The sequence below is a fragment of the Podarcis pityusensis genome, assembly GCF_964106645.2.
Source record: "Podarcis pityusensis genome assembly, chromosome: 6".
NCBI lineage: Eukaryota > Metazoa > Chordata > Lepidosauria > Squamata > Lacertidae > Podarcis > Podarcis pityusensis.
The window spans coordinates 39,280,085-39,304,956 of record NC_138030.1 but is presented as its reverse complement, the minus strand read 5'-3'; the positions used below and the strand labels follow the sequence as shown (position 1 = coordinate 39,304,956).

At 38.7% G+C, this 24,872-nt stretch overlaps 2 protein-coding genes and 1 long non-coding RNA gene across 6 annotated transcripts; 1 reads left to right on the top strand and 2 right to left on the bottom strand.

Moving 5' to 3' along the window:
* Positions 1–695: 695 nt before the first annotated feature.
* On the top strand, positions 696–16,960 carry LOC308478919 (interleukin-20-like). Its single transcript, XM_081009112.1, has 8 exons — positions 696–778; positions 2,807–2,888; positions 3,888–3,951; positions 6,008–6,190; positions 8,454–8,516; positions 9,644–9,796; positions 10,963–11,037; positions 16,083–16,960. The coding sequence occupies exons 4-8, from the start codon at positions 6,050–6,052 to the stop codon at positions 16,353–16,355; spliced, it is 705 nt and encodes a 234-aa protein (XP_080865238.1). The 5' UTR covers positions 696–778; positions 2,807–2,888; positions 3,888–3,951; positions 6,008–6,049; the 3' UTR covers positions 16,356–16,960.
* Positions 2,408–6,039, bottom strand: LOC308478942. 2 transcript variants are annotated; one of them, XR_013987390.1, is made up of 3 exons: positions 5,886–6,039; positions 5,611–5,773; positions 2,408–2,818 (listed from the first exon to the last, which is right to left on the bottom strand). It is a non-coding gene; the product is annotated as an uncharacterized lncRNA (long non-coding RNA). The 2 variants fall into 2 exon arrangements; XR_013987391.1 differs by having other exon boundaries at positions 2,408–2,673.
* On the bottom strand, positions 11,302–24,304 carry IL20 (interleukin 20). Of its 3 annotated transcripts, XM_081009118.1 has the most exons (6): positions 24,194–24,304; positions 22,712–22,909; positions 22,513–22,578; positions 21,179–21,331; positions 16,954–17,028; positions 11,302–15,813 (listed from the first exon to the last, which is right to left on the bottom strand). In XM_081009118.1, the coding sequence occupies exons 2-6, from the start codon at positions 22,865–22,867 to the stop codon at positions 15,736–15,738; spliced, it is 528 nt and encodes a 175-aa protein (XP_080865244.1). In that variant the 5' UTR covers positions 22,868–22,909; positions 24,194–24,304; the 3' UTR covers positions 11,302–15,735. The 3 variants fall into 3 exon arrangements, 2 of the variants coding, with proteins under 2 accessions (XP_080865244.1, XP_080865245.1); XR_013987359.1 differs by lacking the exon at positions 22,712–22,909; XM_081009119.1 differs by lacking the exons at positions 16,954–17,028; positions 24,194–24,304 and having other exon boundaries at positions 22,712–23,203.
* Between the last annotated feature and the right edge of the window lie 568 nt (positions 24,305–24,872).

Below are 24,872 nucleotides of genomic sequence, written 5' to 3'. Positions count from 1 at the left end.
AAGACAGCCAACAAACTCAATTAAAACAATATTAAAAACCAATGATACATCAACAATACCAATAATACAAAAGAAGAAGAAGAAAGCAGTTGCTACAATCTTCAACAGCATTCAAATATCAACCAATGAGGTCAGACTTGGCCAGGTCTCTAAAAAACAACAATGATGGCGCCTGAAGAATATGTCTAAGATTGAATGTTAAGAATATGTGTTGAATGATCAGTGTGCGGGTTTTGCCAGTAAAGCAGGGCTGCATTATTAACCGTGGGAGAAAGAGATTCTGGAAGTGGTTGCCATAGGAAGATTTTCCCTCTATCATGAGTACAGTAATAAAAATATAGGGAACCACACAGACCATATTTTGATAAGATAAAAAACTAATGTAGATTCTGCATAAAAGATCCATGAGCAGAACCCAGCATGAATCAGGTATCCTGTTTGTGATCTTTTCTTCTGCAGCCTGTAGAGCCTAAAGATGGTGGGGTACCTATGAAACCAGAGAAACACTGCTGAAATAAAATATATATAATCAGGAAGATTTGAATGAAAGCATGGATTTTTTTTTGCAGAGAAAGGGAGTCCACGTGGAAGAGTTTAATTTCTGCATAGTGTTTTTTATAGTATTCATACCACTGTATACTGTTTTGATAATATAGTACAAACTTATTACTAAAGTGATTATTTGTTTTTTATAGGCACATGTGATACATGCCAGTGTTTTTGAGAATCTGTACACTGAATCCAAACAGGAATCTACTCTGAGTCTGAGCCGTTGGAGGTGATTTTTTTGAACCAATTAAAAATATGTTTGTATGTGTTAGCTAATTACATGGCAGAGAATGAAGAAATCCTAAAGAATATACATTATATTATTTGTCAGGTGGGTGGGAAGGTACAACACATGAATGTGGGGAATCTTTCCTTGAGTACAGCTTTGCAGTGCAGAATTTGTACAGTAGTAAGCAATACCTCCAAATTTCCATCACTTATCATTCGCACATTTCTTTCTGTGAAAAGCACCTGGGACAGAACAAATCTCTATAAATCTGCTTATTTTTGACATGGAGTGCTTCTTCCTCAAGCTTCTGTAGGCAACTACATTTACAAAGCCATACAGAGCTTTCTGTCTGTAAACTCAAACGAGTTATCCCAAAAAGCAAAGCGATCTGTCTATAACTTTTCTGTAGAAGTGGAGGAAATTTGCAGACACAGTAGCTCATTCTGAGGTGTTGAATCCTACCAAGTTCCAAAAGGATAATGGCAGCATTTTTTGTTTTTGTTGTTTTGGAAGAGCAGTCTTTGCAGCAGGAATGGAGAAGTAGATTTGGATGGTTGGCTGGATTCTTACCTCCCCCAACTCCTGTGACCTCTTTGTCAGGTGGGTGGGTCAACAGGTCACAATGTCCAAGGAGCTCCCTCAGCTACATCTTGACTTGCCCCACACCTGGCATCACATATGATGTCAGGCATACGACAGGTGGGCATGCTTTGGGGAAAGCAACCTTATGGGCCTATTTAGGACTCCCATTGAGCCTGATTGGGCCAGAGGTTATATGCCACTGTTTTACAGTTTGGCGTTGATTTTTTAAAGGGATTTACTTAATATTCTCTATTCTTTTGTGGATAATTGGATAAAAATAGCACATGAGAACGGTCCTGCTAGCTAAGAAACTTTCCAATTACAAACAAATAGGTCTAGGGTCTTTTTCCTCTTCTTTTTATCTAGGCGTGTTTAAAATTGATTTTGTTTTTTAGAAGATGGGAAAGTTCTGAAGAGTATTTGCTCCCATCCTTAGGGCTTTGTGGACAATGATTTTAGGAAATGGATAACTGACCTCACTGTTAAAAATCTATCTGCCCCTCCATTACAATAGACACACACACACACACACACACACACACGTGTGTGTGTGTATACTTCCTGTTGATTGATTTTTATTTTTTGCTGGACTTTAACCTTCTACTTCTGTTCACCTGTAGGTTATAATAATAAGTGAGTATAATGTCTGTTGTCATCATTTTCTTCTTCTTCTTCTTCTTGAAAAACTGTTGGGGAATTTTGGGGAGATGGACAAATATAACAATTCGGTGGGAAATGTACTGTATTTTGCTTCCTTTGGTGTTTCCCCAACATGCACCAGCTGGAAACTCAGGGAAATTTGTGTTGCATTTTTACAAATTTTTAACGCCAAACATTGCTGAAGGCCTTTAGATACATAACTTTTCAGCAATGTATTGAGAACGAACCACACCCTGGCACTGTTAAAATGTAGCTTCCTTGTTACAGTTGCTTTATAACTGCCCCACTAATCTAAGCAGTGCAAATTTCTGCACTATGCAAATTATTTATTAATTGGCCACCCTGGGCTTCAGCATGAGGCAAAAGACTTTTCAAGAAGGTCTTTAATGTTAGAATTCTAAATGAAGATTATTGGAACAGCATACAGCAGAGACATTACGGAAGAAAGGGCAACAGGCCAATTTATACCCTCAAACTCTCCTTCCTGTGTTCCTTCATAAAATGCAAACGTTCTCACTGTGTTTTAGTTCTTCAGGTGTCAAACATATTAGTTTGCCATGCAGTGGTCTGATTCTATTGAAGGGAAGGGAGCAGTTTGGTGTCCCGCTGAGTACCAGATAGTCTGACGTTTTCACTCATGGTGCTTCAAAAGCCTGTTAAAAAAAAATAATTATTAAAGATTTCTTAGTTTACAAAAATATGTGCATTGCCTCTTTTTTCAAGTTGCATTTTCTGCAGCATTTGTAAACAGCCTTCTTTGACACACAGTTTCCATCTTCCTTGCAGGCAGAGCAGCAGCTGAAGTGATGCAAGAAGGAAATTCTCAGGTGGATCAATCAATCTTTTAAGAGAAGGGCATTTCCAGAAGGTAGGCTGCCTAAGGAACAAAACGGGTGGCATAATCCAAAAGAATGCCTCTTGTAGGAACCCCCTTTTCTCATGCACATCTCTTCCTGGAGGTACTCTCTCCTCCACTTTAGCTCCACAATGCTAAATAGACCATGATGGGAAGTGCCAGCAGAACACAGCCTACTATGTTTGATACCATGTACATGAAATGCTGTTTTGCACTAGACCAAGCAAAGTAATCTAGAAGAACTGCAAATCCCTAGTGCTGCCTGGCCCCATACTCTATACCAGATGACCCTCGCGGTCCCTTCCAACTTTACAATTCTATGATCTCACACATAATTAAAAAGACAATAACCACACACACACACACACACACACACACACACACACACTGTTTTAAGGCCATAGATTGGTTAACAGCTGAAGGCCTGGTTTAAGAAGAATGTTCTTGCCTAACATCTAAAGATATATAATGAAGGCACCCTGGGGAGAGCATCCACAAATGGGCTCTCTAACTGCCCATGCAGTGGGCACACAAAGAAGTGCCTCAGATGACGATTGCAGGGTCTAAATCTAGGTCTGTTCATATGGGGAGAGGCGGTTCTTGAGGTATTGGGGTCCTGAGCTGCAGAAAGTTTTATAGATCAAAACCAGCACTTCAAATTGACCTTGGAAACTAGTTGGCAGCCAATGCAGTTGGGCCATGACTGGTGTTATATTGGGTAGGTAGAATTCTGTTTTGCCAGTGTTGGTTACAACCCTCTGCTCCTGAGACAAAAGCAATGGCAGATATAGGATTTTGGAATTCATTGCCAATGTATACCTGCTAGCTGATAGATAAGGCAAAAGGGACAGCTACGTGAAGCTCAACCTTTCACCTTGGATCGAATCAGTACAAGGAAACTCCAAAATTCCCACTCCCAAATAAAGGAAAACTATGTGGAAATGGAGTACTGAGAAAAGGACACATGGAAAAAACCTCAAAGACTGATTTCCGCTCTTTACCTCTATAAAGCCATCAGACATTTTCAGATTCATCATCAAATCAAGAGGCAAGCATCTACACATCAAAGCCTAGGGTAAGACACTATCCAAGATGTATATCTATGCATTTGGCTTACTTTTCGGTAATTACAACATGCCTCCCTGCTTATATGCATATGCAGTTATAACATACAGGCATTTATATCTAGTTGATCTTGTTTGAAAGTTATTTTGCATCAGCAGCAATATGCTTCAACTGAGTGATGAGTATGCATGAAAAAATCCAGGTAGCTGCTGTAAACTTACAGTGTTTTTTGACAGGCCAGAATAAAGGACTGACTTTCCAGAATTAGGATTGGAACTAACTACATGAGAGACTAATTTCTGAGTCAGGAATGCTATGAGATTATGCTACAGTGGAATTGGTTTCTGTATCTATTTTCACAATTTATAAACCAGTTAAATACTATCTGAATGTGCACATCAAACTATAAAAATAGTGATCTCTATGCTCTGATATCTAAAATTTTAGTTTTCACTAAATAGGATTATGCTATACTTGGGTATTACTAGTTCTAACTTCACAAATTCATCCAAATCTTCAAAAATGATCTAATGCTAGTAAAAAAACAACAACCCAATTTTCTGTTCCTTTTAATTCTGTACCATAAGGTCAATAATTACTTCTTTTGGAGTAAAATGAAATTATATCTTTATTAATTCATTCTTACAGTGTAGCAACAAAATATTTTCCTCTTAATCTTTTAATCCATCTTTTTTATTTATTAATGATTACATTTATCAACCACATTTTAGTCAAGATTGGCTTTCAATAAAATTTTCAATTATTTAAATCCAATATAACATAAGATGTTTCAGATACATGGATGGGTGTATGGCAGTTTCTGCAATACAAGGATGAGGAGTCAGTGGCCCTTCATATGTTGTTGGACTCCAACTCCCATCATCCCCAGCCAGCATGATCAATAGTAAGGGATGGTAGGATCTGGAGTCCAGCAACATCTGGAAGGGCTGGGGGTCTCCAATCCCTGTTCAAGTCCCTAGAAGTTGGTGACATGGTCCTGGACGCAGGTTCCTCCTTCAAAAGAAGGGTGAGGAGGGAGCTGCAGGTGGCAATTTACTAGTTTTATCAAGTGACAGAAGTGGTTCTCTTTTGTTTTGCTGAGTATCTGGTTAACTGAAAGGTGCCCGGGTGGAGGGGAGCCCATTCTTCCTCTGTTTTTTCAATGGAAGATCACCTGTCTTCTTGATCATTTCCCATACCTTAAAGTGGACCAATCAGAATTGTAGTGGGTAATTGTCAATTAATATAAAGGTGCTACAGTTTTTCACCTCTAATCCTCTACTAATATTTCCTAACACTGAGTCCTGAAGCTGTGTTCAATACACACCCACCTGAAAATAAGCCCCACTGAGAGTAGACACTCTAAGACACTATGTCACTGAGCTGCTGGCTCCAGGGACTTTCTACTATGAACTCAGTTTTTTATCTTGTAAAGTTAAAGTCAAGTTTGCAACCTATTCCTGTATATATGTGTGGTAAGGCCAGTGATTCATAAAATCACAGAATCATAGACTTGGAAGGGATGCCAAGGATCATCTAGTCCAATCCCCTGCAATGCAGAAATCTCAACAAGGCATCCACAACAGCAAATATTTGTAAATATAAACTAACTAACCAACCAGCCAACCCTAACAGGCTTCACTTTGCACTTACTTACTTACTTACTTACTTAATAAAATGTATATACTGCTTGACTGTAGAAAAAAATCTCAAAGCAGTTATCAGCAGCAATTGCATATTCATTGGTTTTCAACCTACCCAGCCATTTTTTCCCTGCTATTGGATATCTTATTTCTGTTCCAGAGTTCTGTCCAGAAAGCACTACTATCGCACTGTAAAATATAAAGGGAGAATATAAAGGGAGAAGTTGCAGATAGCACATGGTGAAAATAATAAAACAATACAAGAAGTTGCATGTCTGGATCAGATTAACATCTGACCCACCTGTGACCAGTCATGTTAAAAAAAAAATGATGATGATGATGATGATGATTAGCACTTCACAGATAATGCATGAAGCATAATGCAGAGGCAAAATAATTCAAAAACATTTCCCCTCTTAACAGGAACACACTTTAGCCACCCAGAGGTTCTTCATTCTCCAGACTATGCAAGTCTTTTTCAGCCTCTTTCTCTATCTCCTGCTGCCGCCTGTTTTGGGGGACAGGTTTTTCCAGTTTGGACCTTGCAGCATTTCAATGAATATTCATGAAATCCGGGAATGCTTTGGTACAATTAAAAAGGTCATTGTAAGTATTGTTCTTTTCTCCTTCTATCATAAGAGCCAATCTCTTGGAAACTCAGTGCAGAGGACATATGGAAGCCAACACAATAATGGTTTGCCTGCATTACTCCTTGAGTTGAGCATTTACAATTCACAATGGTCCAAAAGTCTTGATAGCTGTGGGAGAAGGGATGACTTTTAAGAGCAAGAAATTGGAGGAAAGATTGGCAGCTCTGAGTGTATTCAGTAGCTTTGTGTCAAATATTCTCTTTGTCAGTATTTATGTCAAATGTAGCGCTCATGGCACAGCTGAATGGGTTGTGGCAAAATAAATCCTCACTTTGCCAAATACCAGAATCATTTCATTGCTTCTTTGGCATCATTTTATTCACTTGGCACATGCTTATAGTTCTTGGCAATATTTTCTTTCTTCCTCGTTTCCTCCACAGCTTTCATTGACCCACCTTCCTGTTAAATCCAATTGATTTTGTTTACAAATTTCTACAGTGGTATTGCATTAGATATCATCATCAATTTCACCAATAGGATTAAATGACAATGTATGCAAATGAGAGTGAGGACTGTGAGGAAAAAGAAGAAATTGTGAACATTAAGTATAGCATTAATAGGGCTGTCATACGTCCTGGATATTACCAGGAGTTCAAAGGTGGAATTGATGCCTGGGGGGGATTTTTGAAAGGCTGTGCTCAACTTTCGGGGTGTCCTGGTTTATACTTTTTGGAATATGGCAACCCTAGCATTAAGAGAACATGGGTGTGTTTGCAAAAAATGCCAAAGCATGAGGAAAATAAGGGGTGCTTTTCAACCCTTGTGAAAAAGAAAACAAAGCATGGCTGTTTTGGTATAGCCACATTTAATTCAGCATAGAGAAAACTTCTAAGTTGTGTGTAGGCTAGTGTGGCGTTCGTACGGAGGCCCCGGTCGTCTCACGGACTATTGACCCGTACACCACTAATCCGCTGCCACCAACCAGGTCCTCCCTGGTAAAATCACTTCAGTCTCAGTCAGCTTTTCAATTCATAAAGAAGAGTGTATTTTATTTCAGACTTAAAACAAAACTATTACAGCATTCCAAACAGTGTTCCTCTTTACTTTCTTAGTCTTATGTTCCTCTCTCTATCTCTGCTACCACCCCACACTCAAGGACCAACTGCCCTAACTGTCTCTCTATTACCAACTGCCTTTCCCAGCCAGCCAACCCACTCAAAAACCAACCAACTACCCACCCACAACTCCCAACGAACTAACTCCCAGAACTCCTCTCAGAACTCCTTTATAGACCCACTGACTTCACCCCCCTGGATCCTGTCGGTACAACCTATTTAACTATTTCCCCTCCAGCACTCTCTCATATATGGTAACGTCACAGCTAGTAATATCCATATATTTAAAAGACAATCACCAGAAAGATAACAAGTGATTGTTCTATTTTGTCACTGAAGACAGGACAAGAAGCAACACCAGCAAACACAATTACTGCAAATGTTTAATTGCTAAACTGATCCATTAGCTGATTTGGAAAATTGAATTGTGGGTGCAGGTTGAATGGGTTTAAACTAAATTAGATTGCTCAAAAAAAAAAAATTAGCTGGCTGTCCTAAATTTACCTAGAAGAAACTAATGGGACCTTCATATGAGTATATGTGCTTAAAGTTATGTTGTAAGAAACATTTCCCCCTGCAGAATTTCTTCAAATTGCTTGAAGAAAGTGGAGTCTCTCAACATTTAAAAAGTCAATGTAAGAAGTTTCAGTAGAATTACTCTCACTATTGTGCAGTGTGGGGAAAGAAAAGGGTGTTGAATTTAAAGAATTGATTTGAAGTTTTTCATCTTTAAGCATACTAGTTTGAAATTTACAGCAAACCCAGATGACCGTTACCTCCATACATTCTTGATTGGGAGCTTGTTTGCTAGATCAGAAATGTTTCGTTTCAATCAATTCAGAAACTCAACTTTAACAATAACATTTTATCAGTTCTCATAAATCTTTCCACTCCAAAAGCTGTTTCATTAACATTTTTAGCAATACTATCCAATGCAGTCTTAGCTCCAAGAAACGTACTTAGACCCAGTGACAATATAAATCTGGCTGATCTGAAAGTACAGTTGTTTTCTCCTCCAGATATCATTTGATTTGTTACCTGTTTTCAAGCTGAAGCCTACAGTTATATTAAACTATATTTATGTGCTGTTGGGCTGTAGTTGTTTAATGATCGGTGTGGCAAAAAGCACATAATCAGACTGGATCATCTCTCTTCCCTATTTAGCAAGCCAGAGATCCTATCAGAACAGCAAGCATTTTGCACCCACATTCTCTGCATAACTTTCAAGTAAGTGCTACTAGTTAGAATATCTCTTTGCAATTTCTGTAGCAAAATGATATCACTATTAATATATTTGAATCAACTTGTGGAAAGCAAGCAGATTTTGATTTAAGAGAACATTAACGATCACACGGTTCATCCTACTTTGAACAGTTCAGTCTACTTTTGTCTGAAACTCCCTTGCCATCTCTGTTGCCCTTGGCTGGTTGGTTTTAGATATCTGTTGTAAGTCTGCATGAGCATTTTATTTAAAAAGGATTTTAGAAAGAGAGTACATTTCTTGAATGGTATGGCTTTAAGATGGGTTGAAATGCCATGCTGAATGTTAAGTTGCTATTCTGTGCAGAGTGTTGCTGTATATGTCTTCTAAACAAATAAGGCAGTTCTATGCATTTACACTGAGAAGTAAGCCCTATTGGCTTTACTTCCAGATAAACTTATTTGGAATGCTTGTAGCCCCAGGTCCATGTAACGGTATAAGACCTACTGCTGATGTGTAAACCATGTTTAAGGCTATTTTAGGATTGGTCAGCTTTTGGAGGGGGGCAAAAAAACCTTGTAAATGATGCAGGTGGGTTTTGTCTTGCTGATATGCCAGCATTCCCAACCAAGAAATGCATCAATTGGAAAATGATGTGTTGCTGGAGGCACTGGTTTTGGAAAGTGGCCTTAGATGTAGATCTGATCTGCTTCCCACAACAGCATGATTTTTTTTTAACATTTAATTAATTAGTTCAACCTGCATTAATCTGGCAGTTCCAGTGGTACAGGACTCTCCACTGGCTGATGGCTGCATTAATGCAACAACAAATGCTTTAAAATAATGTTTGCATCCACTCAGAGTACACCCACTGAAAACAATGCGTTTGACTAAGTTAAGTCTATTGGATTTAGTTGGTCTACTCTGCATATGACTAAGCTGAATACAACCCATTGTGATATGATACAAGTTCACCTGCTGCGGGGCTGGGATGGTGGGAGCAGGATATAAGCTTTTATCAGTTTTCCTTGCTGGTGTGTGGGAAGCCTTTTCTCAATGCAAATTTGCCAAAAGGTTCTGAAAAAACTACAACTGCCATTGTCTGGAAGCTTTGTCTTACAGTGTTTAATAAATCCAAACTCTCTCCCTGGAGACTTTAGACAGCTGTTGCCTTGCTCGTAGCATCTTAAAATTTTACCTGGACAAAGTCTTCAGGCACTGTGAGACAGGAAGTCTTTACATCAATCGGAAAATCAGTGGCATAGCCAACTCCTTCCTCAGCATAGAGAAGAAATTCAGAGTGTGTGTAAGTCACATGTTGGTTTTGTGGAAATTATCATATTTTCATTGCCCTGAATGTTTATTAGGAAGGGTTGTAAATTAATCTGATTAATCTTCAGATTTGTTCATTACGATACTGTTGCCTTCTTTAAGTTATAGAATGTGAACCACTTGAAAGGGTCAGTTTTCTTCGGAGGAGATACTGCCAGAGAACTGAGTGGTATTTTGTGATATATTTTAAAGATATTATGCAATAGATAATGCCTAATGTAGAGAATTAGCAGGAATGTGCAGAGAAGTACACAAGCAGGCAGTTCTGGCCCCAAAGTCGAACAACTACCACAGAGCATTACTGAAATAAAGATAACAATTGAGGCCCTCCGCAGAATATTTTAGTGTAACTGCCATACTCACAAGAGCTGTTCATTCAGGGTTGCAGCTGGCCATTACACACAAGCAGGGCAAACTCCTTACCCTCTACCTCAGTTTTCTGATTTTTTCTTTTCCATTAAAAGGTGAATCTAACTTACATTTACAATATATGAACTGAAACACAGCCATCCTTTGAATTTTGCACTGAAGAAGTGTGCATGCACACAAAAGCTCATACCAATAACAAACTTAGTTGGTCTCTAAGGTGCTACTAGAAGGAATTTTTTTTATTTTGTTTAGACTTCTCCAAAGTTTGCATTGTAGTTCTCTTGTCAAGTAACATATATAAAAATGCACACACAGTGGTAAAGTTTCCATTAAAATGATGATGATGATGAGTTAAAACAAATTATTTATATCCCGCCCTCCCTGGCCAGGACTGGGCTCAATATGGTGAAAATATGGTACCAAATGCATTATTTTAGGAGGAAATGTTCTGCAAAATTGTGTATATTAAGCAAAATTGCATACAAACATATCAGGAGAAATTTGCACAATCTAATGAATTTTCACAAGCACTTCTTTTTCAAAAAAAGAATACAAGCTGATATAGAGATCTGAATTTAAGAATAGAAAGATTTTTTTCCATAGCCCCACTTTGGTTTTGTTTCCATCAGCCACCCAAGTCCACTATTAGTGGTAGTGATGGATTCACTGTATGTAGTACAGTCTGATAAAACGCAGCTGACGAAACTGGTATGTCCCAAACCTCTACTGAATTTTATTATGCCAATGGGTATTCTTACTATAATTTCCCAGCAGGATGAAAATATGTGCACCTGTGGGGAAGAGGCAACAAACAAATATCAGCAGATCATCAGAAACTATGAGCAGGTAAACTGATTGGACTGCAACCTGAACTTTAAAGTGCAATAGAAATGGTTATTGATTATGATATTAATCTTAACAACAAAAATAAAGGCAGCAGGTGACTAAAGGGGAATGTTTACATCCCACCCCAAAATGCTAATGTACCACCCCCAAATGCTTTTGTTATTGACCAAGTTTTCATGTTAATTAACTTCCAGATGGATGTTACACTTGCTGCTATGAAAGCCCTTGGAGAACTGGATATCCTGCTAAATTGGCTGGAGGCATATTAGAATCAGAATCAGTATTCTGTGTTGCATAGTCCATTCTAGAGAATTAAGGAGATAAAAGTGGGCACTTCCCTAGTGGGCACTAGATGGGAGGCTTTGAAAAACACCTGGGTGCCCATTAGACTGCCACGTGGTTGAGCAGGCACACGTCAATAGACCAATTCCCCCCAATGCTTTAAGGTGCAAAGCCCTCTTGTGCCTTAAAGAACTGCATAGGGTGCTGGGCTTGAAGGATGCACACACACAGCCCCTGTACTTGAACAGGAAGGGTTTGACTTTAGCAGCAGGACTGCTATGGGTCTTCCAAAGTTCAGTTCTACGGAGTTAGCTTTGGGGACAGCACCTCTGCTCCAGTCAGGTAGCACTTTCCTACATTCTCTTTGCTCATCTGCGACTCAATTGCACCACCTCTTGAATCATGCAAGACTTTCTACAATTACGTGAGCAGCAAAACCAAATCAAAACACATCTTATTTTAAAGCAAATGTGCTCTTGTCTTGGGCAGCTCCCATTTCTTTCCACAAGACCTAGGCAGGAGTTGTACTGAGTAGATTGCCAGTGCACCCATCCATTGTTAAATGAGGAGGAGTCAGGCAAAACATATTGTTAAAAACAAAGCATTTCAAGCTACATTATGGATAGTTTTTCTCTTCCAGTGAGCTTACATCGAAAACAGCAGCAAGAACCCAACCCTGAATAGGTATTGCTGTCTACATATTTCCCCCCCACATGTTTATCTCTATCAAAATTATTTAAAAACACTCTCATGGATATCAACAAGTATTATGCTGGAAGCACATTCATTTTGTTAAACTTTAACTATTCCTAAAGCAGGTTTCAAAATATCTATGATTTGATGACAAAAGTTATGCATATGAAGACAAGGTTCCAGAACAGAACACTCCCAACACAAAAGCAACCAGCTCATGTAGGGACCCCTGGCACGCGTTGTAGTGGCTTATATATGTGGAAGGGGCTTTGATTCAGAGAGCTGAAAAGGCAGTAATAGCTCTTCCTTGAGATTTCATGAAATTTTTCCCCACACCCTTCCTTCTACTGGAGAAGAAGGCTATCCAGGTATCACATTTCTGCCGGTTTGCAAAGGACAGTGGGGGGAAAAATCAAGGCAATTGTTTGGATTTCAGGACTGTTGCAAGAGTTCAGTTTGTTCAAAACATGTCTGCTCTTGAACACCTTTCACTCATTTCAAGAAGTGTGTATATATGTTCTTGGAAGGCTGCATGTGTTCATGGTTAGACAAGTCCAGGCCACAACTCCCTATCATTTTGTTTTTATTAATTTGTGCATTATTGTCCCTTGCCATCCTGGAACTAGTATTTTTCACATGTTTGCTGTATATATATATCTCTTTCAGTGAGCATTAGGATGTGGGATTCTAAAACCCAAAAACAAATATAGCCATGAACCCCAATTACTTTGAGATAATATGCAGGAAAGGAAAGGAAAGGAAAGGAAAGGAAAGGAAAATATTTGTAGGATGGTGGCATAGCTCAATTTATGGTAAGTCAGAAACAGAAGATTGGAGAAATATCTATAGTGAATGGGTGGATATGTGCAAAATCAGCTTAATTTTGTAAATGAGAACAACTCTGGCAAAGAAAGGAAAAGAGGGACAATTATGCTAGATGAGGGGAATTGAAAGATATTTTTGTCCTATATGAAATACCTTGGGAAGGCTGCTACCAGTTCAATAACGCACCAACTTTTATATGAAGAAATTTGGAAATGCTAATTGGGGCATGTCACATAATTAATTGCATATAACACAAACTATCCATTGTATCTCCACATGCAACACACTAAAAGAAATCATGTCCATAGAAAATGGAGCAAATAGGTAAACTGATTGTAGGAACCAAATATAAGCTATTACTGGTAAATCTTGAAATATTAATATTTAGACTAGACTAGTTCACCATGGAACAGGCTTTGATCCAGCAGATGCTCCCAGCAGAAGAAAAGAGGTGCTAATGTTCCCTCTTCCTGCCCACCACCATTTCCCACACTGTTTTGAAGAGTGCCCTAGTCCTCCGGAGCAGCTTTTCAGATGGCATAGGGACTGCACTAGGAAGCAGGAAGCAGTGAAAATTGCCTGTATAACTCTTCCTTCCTGTAGGAGTGTCTTATGAGCAGAGATCTGCTCCTGGGAATTCTGTATCCCAAGCTTATAAATTTAAGGCTGCTATCACTAAGCAGTGCATACTTCGAAGAAAATATGCTAAGGTTTGAATGTGAGGGATGTAGCCCTATCACCAAGAGCCTAGAGTAAGTTCCACTGAAGTAAGGTAGACTTGCTTTTGAGTAAACATGCATAGGACTGTGCTGTAAATATATTAAAGACTGTGAGTTTTCATATACTACAAAGCTGAGACTACAAAGCTGAGACAAGGAAGTCTCTTAATAAGATCAACTTCAGTTGGGACAAAAACAAAACATCTGATGGACCAATTCCACCTGTTAATTATACAGTACTTATACAGTAGAATTTTCTGCATATAATTTATATAACTATAAATTATATATTGTTTCACTACTGCCATTCATGAAAGCAAGGTGGTGTACAAGGTCTACTTTGAAGTGCAGCTGTGCTCAGTAGGGCTTTCTCCCTAGTAAATGTGTTTAGGATTACAGCCATAATTACACAATGCATTTGATTTTAATGCAATTAAATGCTATACATTACTGTACTTGTCTTGAAATAATACCTTCTGTATTACTCTTTGTATTGCTAAATGGATGATTATGTGTGAGAAACACATTTTTTTGTGTAATCTACTCAAACAATATATTTCCAAAATGTTTCACATTCAGAAAACATTTAGTATTGACCTGAGCTTCCCTGAATTCTCTTGTTGTGGCAGGAGATACAGCAATAAATTTGCATCTAGCACTAATGCTTTGGTGAGATTTACTTTTTTTGTTTTGCAACTTAATACCATACATTTTACACAAATTTCTCTGTTGCATCTTATGGAGGTCTATGTGATATTTGTATAATGAAGTATATAAAAAGGGGAATCCTTTGCACTCCAACACAGTTCTCCAAAGGTTTCCTTCATCAGGTTATGCCAGTTGGGGGCTCTGAGACAACACAGCTTTCTTAGAACTGGGAAAGACAACTTCTCAGGATAACAAGCACTGGCAAAGACAGCTTTTGTCAGTGACTGAAAGGAGCAGGTTTTACAACCAACCCTACACTTCAAAGAATATGATCATACTAAACACCACATAGCCACACACAAAATGTATTCAATCACTTCAGAACTCCTCACAACATGTTACAACTCTGTCCTACGGGTGAGGTTAAATATGTGTATAAGAAATAAAATGAGGGAATGAAGCTTTCACCCTAGCAGTCCCCTGCCTCGCAGTCTTACAGAATCAGAAACAAAATGTATAAAGATGAAACCAGCCTCTCCCCCAGTCTTCTGCATCAAAACCTATCGCAAAACAACACAATGCTTTTTTTTAACTTAGAAGTAAACCCTACTGTCTTAAATGGGGCTTACTCCTGGGTAAGTGGGTATCAGTATGAGTTTCAAGTCCTTTAGAAGATTGGACACCATAATATCCCCTGCAAGAAGCCCACCAAAAACTCCTTATAATGCAAGCTGCTTTTATGCTGAGGTGAAGCTACCTTGCTGATCCTTTTGGCTGGAAAGGCAGGAGGATATGAACATGCTCAATAAATAAATATTTATTAATAAATAATGTCAACACCAACACTACAACATATCATGAAATACTACAAACTGCAAGTGCAATAGCCATGAACATTGGCTGATAATTATTTAGTACTGTGCTGGATCATTTATGGGGTTAGCAGTGGAATGTTCTGCTTGTAGAAATGCCAATTTTCATCCATTCCTTCTCCCCCGTGCTGTCCGAAATATAAACCCTGGAGAGTTGAGGGACTCTCTGGGACATTTTTTAGTTAGTGATTTACTAACTAAATCACTGTGCTAGATCAAATGAACTTTGTACATACCTGGGTCTGACACATAAATCATGTTAAGAAGAATAAATGTTCGCTTGTACCCAATGTAGCACCAAGTAACTGTCCCAACAGTGCGAGGATTTATGACTCCACAATGGGACTCCCTCCCTCTTTCCCTTGCAAGTGCCCCAAGGCCTCAGAGCAGACCAAATTTGCTCTGAAGGGTTGAGGGGAAACCCAGAACAGATTTAGGGATGCATGAAAGGAGGAAATGCGGGAAGTTGAATTGCACATGAGATGGTTACATAGTACTACAAGTTATTGCCAGGTGTCAAATATAGATATCCAATATCAGATATTGGAGCATTTGGCAGATATTCAACATCAGTGCTAGTGGATGAAGCTTTTGGGGTTTCACAAAATTAAATTCATTTCATCTCCTCTGTGTGGCCCATTCTCGTGTCCAGCCTTTTCCTAGTCTGTCTTATCGATCCAATCCAGTAGGATGTCGAGCTCCCCAAGGGCTTTAACTGCTGCAGAGTGTGAGTCCATCTGAAAAGGAACAGGAAAAGATAAACTTCCAAACAACCAGTGTGAATACTGGATAACAAATGACATATCTCTGGTGTCTCCTGCATTACTTCTGTAGCTGCTTGTACAGCAAGGTGTAACAGAAAATTATGTAAGTATGGGTACCTTAACAGGGTAAACAGCAGCTTCTGCAGGATTGGGGACAATTTATATCAGTGCAAGGGGGAAATTTTACATTCTCAATCCAAAGTGTCCTCCTTCCTTGCTGACTTGCTTTTATTTTCTTTAAGACACAGAAGATCCAATTATGGCTCTCTTCATCTGGTTCTGCCATGGTTCAGCTTAGCATGAGCCAACAGTGTGATGCACCAGCAAAAAAAGCTAATGCTATTCTAGACTGCATCAACAGAAGTACAGTGTCCAGACAGATCCAGGGAAGTCAAAATACTTCTCTATTCTATCTTGGCCAGGCCACACCTGGAATACTGTGTCCAGCTCTGGGTGCCAGTTTAAGAAGAATATTGACAAGCTGGAACGTGTGCAGAAGAGGGCGACCAAGATGATCAAGGGTTTGGAAACCAAGGAATGGTTAAGGGAGTTGGGTATGTTTAGCCTGGAAAAGAAGAGACTGAGATATGATAGCCAACTTCAAATATCTAAAGTGCTCTCACATGGAAGATGGAGAAAGCTTCTTCTCTCCTGCTCTGGAGGGTATGACCTGAACCAATGGATTCAAGTTACAAGAAAGGAGATTCCAACTAAATGTTGGGAAGAACTTTTGGACAGTAAGAGCTGTTTGACAGTGGACTCTTGTGGTGGACTCTTCTTCCTTGGAGGTTTCTAAGCAGAGGTTGGATGGCCATCTGTGATGGGTGCTTTAGTTGAGATTCCTGCATTTGCAGGGAACTAGATTACGCTTGAGACTCCTTCCAACTCTACAATTCTATGGTTCTATGAAAGATCCTAGGTTGCCAGCTAGGCTTGGGAAATGCTGTGCTTGTTTTTCTGAGCAAGCCATGAAGACAGTTTCTGGAGTGACACGAAAGGGTTCCAGTCAGGCTGGTCTCATGCCAAAAGTCAGTTCAACACCAGACTCCTGCAACCCGCTTAAGAGAGCACCTGCATTCCATTAGCTAATTTGCAAAGTGAAAACACATTTACCCTCTGAAACTGATTCAGGATTTGTTCATATCTTTGATTGGCTTCCTTCCCACAGGAGCATGTTGTGACAGTATCCTGAAGGAAAATAATGTATTAAATAAATTATGTTTAGACATATTTCTTCATGTACATTGTGTTCAAACATATATCTTCAAGAGGAACAAGATCCACAGTACTGCTGAACTGAATGCAAAAACAAATGCTGAATTACTAAATTATCGTGTTTGGTATGGGAGCACATCTATTCTCTACTTGTGAAAAATATGTTGTGAGATCCATGTAATAAAATATGGAAAAGAGGGTCTGCAGAAGCAGTTTCTTCCTAGTCTGCTGTAACCACTCATGCATGTAAGTGCTGTACAAAGCTAATTGGTCATCAAATGCCACGTCAGGCAAAGGAAGAAGAAAATGTAGCAATGAGAACATCAAAGAGCTATATTATTTGACACTACTACAAAGGCTAATGAAGAAATGGAAGCTTTTGGCACTTTACTGAAGACCAATTTTAAATTACAAATCTGAATTTAGGTTTACTGAATGCATGTTATTAAGACACAAAACCCATTTTAATATATATCCTGGAATCATTCTTGCAGATGGAGTTGATATCCATGTACCTATGGGCAACATAACTGCATTGACAAGGGACTGGCATCTGACACGTTATCTGAAGTTTTTCAGAGTTAAAGCCATTTTATCAACTGTGCTACATCTGTGTATGTAATTATTTTGTTTTTGCTTGTTACATCCACTGCTTATGACAATTCTATGAGGGTGGCAAGTTTTCTGCATGGAGCTTGCACTTATTTCAACATTTCTCTAACACTTTGAAAGCAGGGTTTCCTTCTAAACATACTTTCCCCCCTGCCCCAGAACCAAGCTCAGTCCATTTGTTCAAACTTGCAGAGATGCTCATGTGCAGCCATTTGTGGCCTCATGTCAAGACCTGTATATTAGGGTGAAGGAATATTAGAGGGCTTTATAATGTAGGAACACTCCCCCTTCCTCCCCCCCCCCATGCATGTATAGGGTTGACATACGTCCAGAATTTCCCGAACATATCCAGAATACTGTAGGCAGCAGCAGTGTCTGGGCAGAAATCTTTAAAATGTCCAGGAAAATTTGGACGTATGGCAAACTAGTGGCTTTTTTTTGTTTTTTGCTTATTTTCCATAAAAATAGCTTGAAAACTTAATTATTTTTTTTTCAATTTTCCAGAAAAAGCACAACAACTTTTCCATCCGGATTTCCCCTGTTTGAAATATGGCAACCCTTTGCATGTATTTTATTCCTCAGCAGCAATTTTGCCCATTCATCTCTTTTATTAGCTTACTCTGGAATAAGTTCCACTGAGTTCAGTATTCAGTGAATACTGCTCAAGGATGGTCTGTCATTTACTCTCTTCTCTCAAGGGCCCTCCCTACAGTTTGAAAACCAAAGCCTTAACCCACGTGATAACCCACGTGATTGCTCTGGGCGGAGAGAGAGAAATTCTGGTTATCTAGTAACCCACTAGGTCTGATGTACTTGTGGAAAGCTCTCTGATCACTGCTGTTCTTACAGATCTGCTGAGTTTTTCTTCCTTCCTTTTTAAAACCATGCATCATTGCTGATTTCAGGCCCACAAAAAGCATCTGAGATGCACTGGAAACCTCAAGGAAGCTTTGTAGCAGTGGTACTGCCATAATGAAAACATCCGCCAATTTGGAGAGTTATATATTTAACAATGAGCTGAAATGGAGAGAGAGGGAGAGGGGGAGAGAGAGAGAGAGAGAGAGAGAGAGAGAGAGAGAGAGAGAGATTTCACGAACATTTTCCTCACTCCAAAAACACATGCTGCCTTGACCGATGGAAGCGAAAGCTCTGAAAAGGCTCAATATGGAGGCCAAATGGCCGAAATATTGGGAAATTTTGGAACAAGAAGGAGACAAATTGAAATTGCAGAGTTTCGAGAAACTAAAAAACAAAGTGAGAGATTGGCTTCATTATTATCAGATAATGGAGGCATATAATTTAGATAAGAAAATTGGCTTCCAGGTGGAAAAATCAAAATTAGAAACAGAACTGTTAGAACCCAAAACTACGAATTTGTCAAGAATGTATAACTTGCTGTTGAAATGGAATACTCAGGATGAAACAGTGAAATCTGCTATGATTAAATGGGCACAAGATGTTGGACATAATATTATGTTTGCTGACTGGGAACAGTTATGGACCACAGGTATGAAGTTTACGGCATGTAATGCCTTAAGAGAGAATATTATGAAAATGATATACAGGTGGTACATGACCCCAGTCAAGCTTGCAAAAATCTATCATTTGCCCGATAATAAATGTTGGAAATGTAAAGAAACTGAAGGTACATTCTTTCACCTTTGGTGGACGTGCCCAAGGATTAAGGCTTTCTGGGAGATGATTTATAATGAAATAAAAAAGGTATTTAAATATACCTTTCTGAAGAAACCAGAGGCCTTTCTTCTGGGCATTGTCAGACAATTGGTGCCAAAGAAGGACAGAACTTTTTTTATGTATGCTACAACAGCAGCAAGAATACTCATTGCAAAGTATTGGAAGACACAAGATCTACCCACTCTGGAAGAATGGCAGATGAAGGTGATTGACTACATGGAATTGGCAGAAATGACTGGCAGAATCCGAGACCAGGGAGAAGAGTCGGTGAAAGAAGACTGGAAGAAATTTAAAGACTATTTACAGAAATATTGTAAAATTAAGGAATCTTAGAAGGATGTTGGATAGGAACTAAGTGGTTTCCAGCTGTAATGCTTTAAGAGATACAAAAAAAGGTTTACAAATGGGTAAAAGCTTAATGGTAAGGATTTGCTGAACTAACAAACTGAACTGGAATACAAAAAAGGGAGGTACGAGGAGGTCCGGGGAAATAAGTGTAAGGAAGTTAGGCTATGGAAAATTAATGTGTTTTTTAACTGTTTTTATTTTGTATGGTTTTTTTTTGTTTTTTTGTTATATCTCAAAAACTTTATTCTTTTTTCTGTATTTTGTATTTTCTTGTATTTTCACTTTTTGTTTTTGTGTAACTCTTGTACTTTTTGAAACTTTAATAAATATCATTTTAAAAAACAAAAAAAAACAAAAACACATGCTGCCTTGTTGACAATTTTTGCACCCCTTTGTGGAAAAAAATATGGAACTGTTCATAAGGGGAAACTATGAGGATTTGTGCCCATTGATGAGAGAGTATTTGTGCTCATTGATTAATTTTCACAGTTGTGCATGATTGGAGCAGAATGTGGACTGGGGCACACATCCAGTTTTGAGCCTGAACGCCAGTTCGACTGAAATGAATGCATCATGATTTGCCTCTGGATTCACATCTGGTAATGAATGCTATCCATTCGTCCAGCATTATTTTCAACGGGATGCAAATTCAAACGTGCATCTGACTGTTCATATCATTCCATCTGAAGGCTGTGGAACTTAAACTAGGTGGTAAGAACATGTTCCCTTTTTCCTTCCCATCCCCAAGTAGATTTAGCATAGTCAAAAACGCTTCCTGCCTTTCACGATGCTCATTTGTCTTTCTCCCTTCAATGATATATCCATATCTTATGGGATACATGTCATTGTGACTACATGATCCTGAATTGGCTAGGAATAAATAAAAATTGGGGATCCCCCCCCCTTTGCAAACAATTGTTTTACAAACAAGTGTAAAAAATATCTGGTAGTCTGGAATGTGGAGTTTTCCCCTCCTGTAAATTTCACATATCAAACCTTATTAAAATTTGGCACAGTCCTGCAACCTACTTCTTTATGAACTTTTGAAAAACTGCACTGCTTTGCAAATTTTTAGAAAAAGCTTCCCAGCTAAATCCTACATTCCTTTACAGTAAGCCCCATTGAACTCAATAGGATTTTATATCTGAGTAGGCATGCATAGGACTGTCTACTCAGATTGTTAGTTCCCATAAAACGAAAACAAAAAACCCAGAGGAAATTTACAAGATATGTATTTAAAAGCAGGCACCAATGTTCTGGGCACTTTTCTTGTCTTGGCTGACCCCAGAGGGGGAGAACTGAAACCCATTATGACCAATTAGAAAGCCCATAGACTTATTCCAAGGTTGTATGAGTTGTAATTTGGTTAGCTGTTTTCAGTGCATGCATGATTTTACTGGTATTATGTACTAAAGCTACTACAAGTATGCCCATTACTGCTATAGGATTGTTCATTGCTGCAACTTACACAGAGTGTCAGTTCCTTCTTAATACTGAGGAAGTTGTTGGCAATCCTGCTGACTCTCCTTTGATGAAAGTTGTTTCCTTCTGTGCATTGATTGAAGACATTAACCAGGTAGAATTTCAACAAGTAATGAAAAAAGCAACACCTGTCTTCAGACTAAAGCAAATCAGGATAACTTATTAGAATAGGCAACATTTCATTGAATAATGCATTACAGTTCAAATCAGAGGCTTATTGACAATTCACAATCATTTTGATTTTATCAGTTATCATATATGAAACATCTTAAACAGTTATCTCCTTAAATTTCATATCACCTTTCAAATACTGCATATAACAAATACTGCAAGTAACAAATACTATTAATACTAAACTCCACTGAATGTCAGTCATGACCTGTCAAAAATCTAATCCTGAAATCTAATTTAAATATTAAATGCAATTATAAAATAAAATACCAATATAAAATAAAGCAAATATTGGAATGCATATATTCAAAGAATATGCAACTAATAATCAGTGTGAAAATTCACAGGACAGAATCTTAGAAATCAAACCCTTTTTGGAGTCTAATCAAGCAGCAATCCTTGAGTCCCTGATTACATATACAGTGGTACCTCAGGTTACATAAACTTCAGATTACAGTTGCTTCAGGTTACAGACTCCGCTAATCCAGAAATAGTACCTCGGGTTAAGAACTTTGCTTCAGGATGAGAACAGAAATCGTGCTCCAGTGGCGCGGTGGCAGCAGGAGGCCCCATTAGCTAAAGTGGTGCTTCAGGTTAAGAACAGTTTCAGGTTAAGAATGGACCTCCAGAACGAATTAGGTACTTAACCTGAGGTACCACGGTATGACTTTGTTAGCTTTGATTACAGAACTATTGCCAACTTTGGCACTATTGTGTAAATGGGACAATGATATATTAGAATCCATATGTGTGAACATATGAGATAAATATACGTCATCACCAACAAAAGACATAGATATTAGGGCACACAAAGGAGACACATTCTGAATAAAGAAAGATTTTCAGTCCAATTGTATCCATCTACTGAGTTCAACAGGAGTTATTTTCACCTCTATTTTTTAAGATTAATATTTTGTTGGAATATGAGCACTTCTCCAAATAAGAGAACAGAATGTGCAAGGGACAGAAAGCTTATACCAACAAGTTTTCAAGGACAAAGATTTACAATAAAATCTGAAAAGTCTGCCAAATCTCTCTCTCTCTCTCTCTCTCTCTCTCTCTCTCTCACACACACACACACACACACACACACACACGTCTTCTTCCTCCCACCCCCAATTTAATCACTGAATGGCTATGGGGAGATACCTTTGTATTTTGAAGAGAATGTGATCCATGTAAGAGGCGGATGCTTGTGTGCTGATCTTGAGACTGCTGAAGAAGAAGAAACCCAAAAGGTTCAGTTATACAAATTGATGTATCAAGATTTGTCTCTGTGACTAAGCTTCCAGCACGAAATTCACTGCAGTTCCAAACACGTATGAAACCTCCTTCCACCAATACTCACAGTCATTTCCTTGATGTCTCCAAATCCCTTCCGCATTTCATACATATCCACAGATACCATGCAGTGCCCAAAGTGGAGTTGTTTGAGGCTGCTGGTAGGGATCAAACACAGCAGAAAGGCTGTGTGCAGAAGAAAGAGAATGTAGCCACCCTCCATTTCAGCACTGGGTAGGAAACATTCACTATTCAGCCAGGAGAGCTATTAATGGGAAATAAAAGACCTGTGAGGCAGCCCTACTTGTACAGGTACATGCTGGTCTTTTAACAGGTCTGCAAGATGCTTGTTGGACAATGGGGCTCATCTACATAATTCTGTTCAGTAGTATGTATACACCAACCTTTTCTATATGATGAGCCGGAATGTATGGTAAATAGCTTTCAACACCTGTATATTTCCCCATCTCTTGTTCCAGTACATGCATCTCTCTCGCTTGAAAGCCATTCAGACCCAAGCCCTGCTCAGCCACATAGCGTACTGCTAGATGACGAGTCACCATCTAGCCTACCTCTCAGGGTTGCTGTGAGGATAAGAAGTGGGTTGTGCTTAAGTGAATCAGAGGAGTCTGGAATGATTCAGCAATAGAGAAGCTATATGGCTTCCTTTTTACAAGATTCCTCATTCTGTAAGCAGTTAATAAAGTTTATTTTATGTTTAAGGACCTCCTGGATTATTACAGCACAACCTCCTCTGAGCTGCTTGCAATAAGGGTTTCAGGTCTCAAAAGCAGAAAGAAATACAAACAGGAAACGTGAAAAACAGTATCAAGTTTTTTTCAGAGGTAAAGAAAAGGAAAGATAATATAAAAAGGGTCCCACTGAAATGAACCAGTTGGTAGTTCTCAATAAACATATTAATGTTTAGCATCTTCATGCACATCAATGTCCATTTTCCAGTCAAATTTGGATGAAGCTCTCAACACACACCACAACACCACACTTTTCATGGTGATTGTGTTTGCCACAGGTACCCTGGTAGTGTACCAGTGTTTCCTATGGCAAGTTTGTCCAGTGTGAAGGACAAGCGAACATGCTTATACAAGTTAAGATACATGTCAGGGAGCTGCAGCCTAAATAGGGGTCCCTAATGTACATAATAGTGTTCACTGCATGGAACGTCTCTTCACCATTTTAGTATCTGATATTTTTTGAAAGTATACAAAAGAAAAGACAAAAATGGACATAGAAGATGAATTTCTTTTTTTCTTTTTTTGGTGGGGGGAGAATGCTCTTAAATTTTGAAGAATTAAAATCACTTTATAAAATGACCCTTTACAGTGAATAATCTAATTAACATACAACAAGATGCATATATTTCAGATAGCTATCTATCATCTATCTGTCTGTCTGTCTGTCTGTCATCTATCTAAATGCTGTATCGGATACTGTCTTTCTATCTAATATATCTATTATCTTGTAGAGTGGATAAATTCACACTTACAAGTATTGTGAAAGTACATGAAAACAGATCATAGAAATATCTTACCGTGTTTTGAGATGCCTTCCCTGTTTATTGGTAATCATTGTGTACCTGTCCTTGAGATTGTCCTTCCACTTATATACTGATAAGTGAAGATAATGAAATGCTTAGTAATCCCCTTTGGATTTCTCGCCTGATTATGTACAAGCTTACTCAGCCAAAACAGATCTCCTAGAACAGTGCACACATTTCTCACTGAGATGACTGGCATATAGTAAAGATGCCACCCCCACACAGATGTAGAAAATACATCAAGTACTCTTGATACGTGCCTTTCAGCAGAATATTTGTTTACACTGCCAACTTTATTTCCAGATTAGCTTGACACAGGACTACTAGCCTTATATATCCATGATAAATGTGTGCCAAAATGGCAATTTCAGTGGGCCCATCTGCAAATGCTACATATTTTATGGAGTAACCTCTCATCTATATCTCATGTTTTTTGTGGGGGAAGAGATATGAGGTTAGAGAATGCACATAATATGAAGTCAGCCCTGTGGGAAAACAATCTGTTTTCAGTTCTGTGAAAATGGTCCAGGCGTTCAGAACATCTAACTCAGGAACGGGGAACCTGAGGTCCTCCAACTCCCATCAGCCCCAGCCAGCGTGGCCAATGGTCAGGGGTGATAGGAATAATGTCTGGAGAGCCACAGGTTCCTCATCCCTGATCTAAGTGATAGAT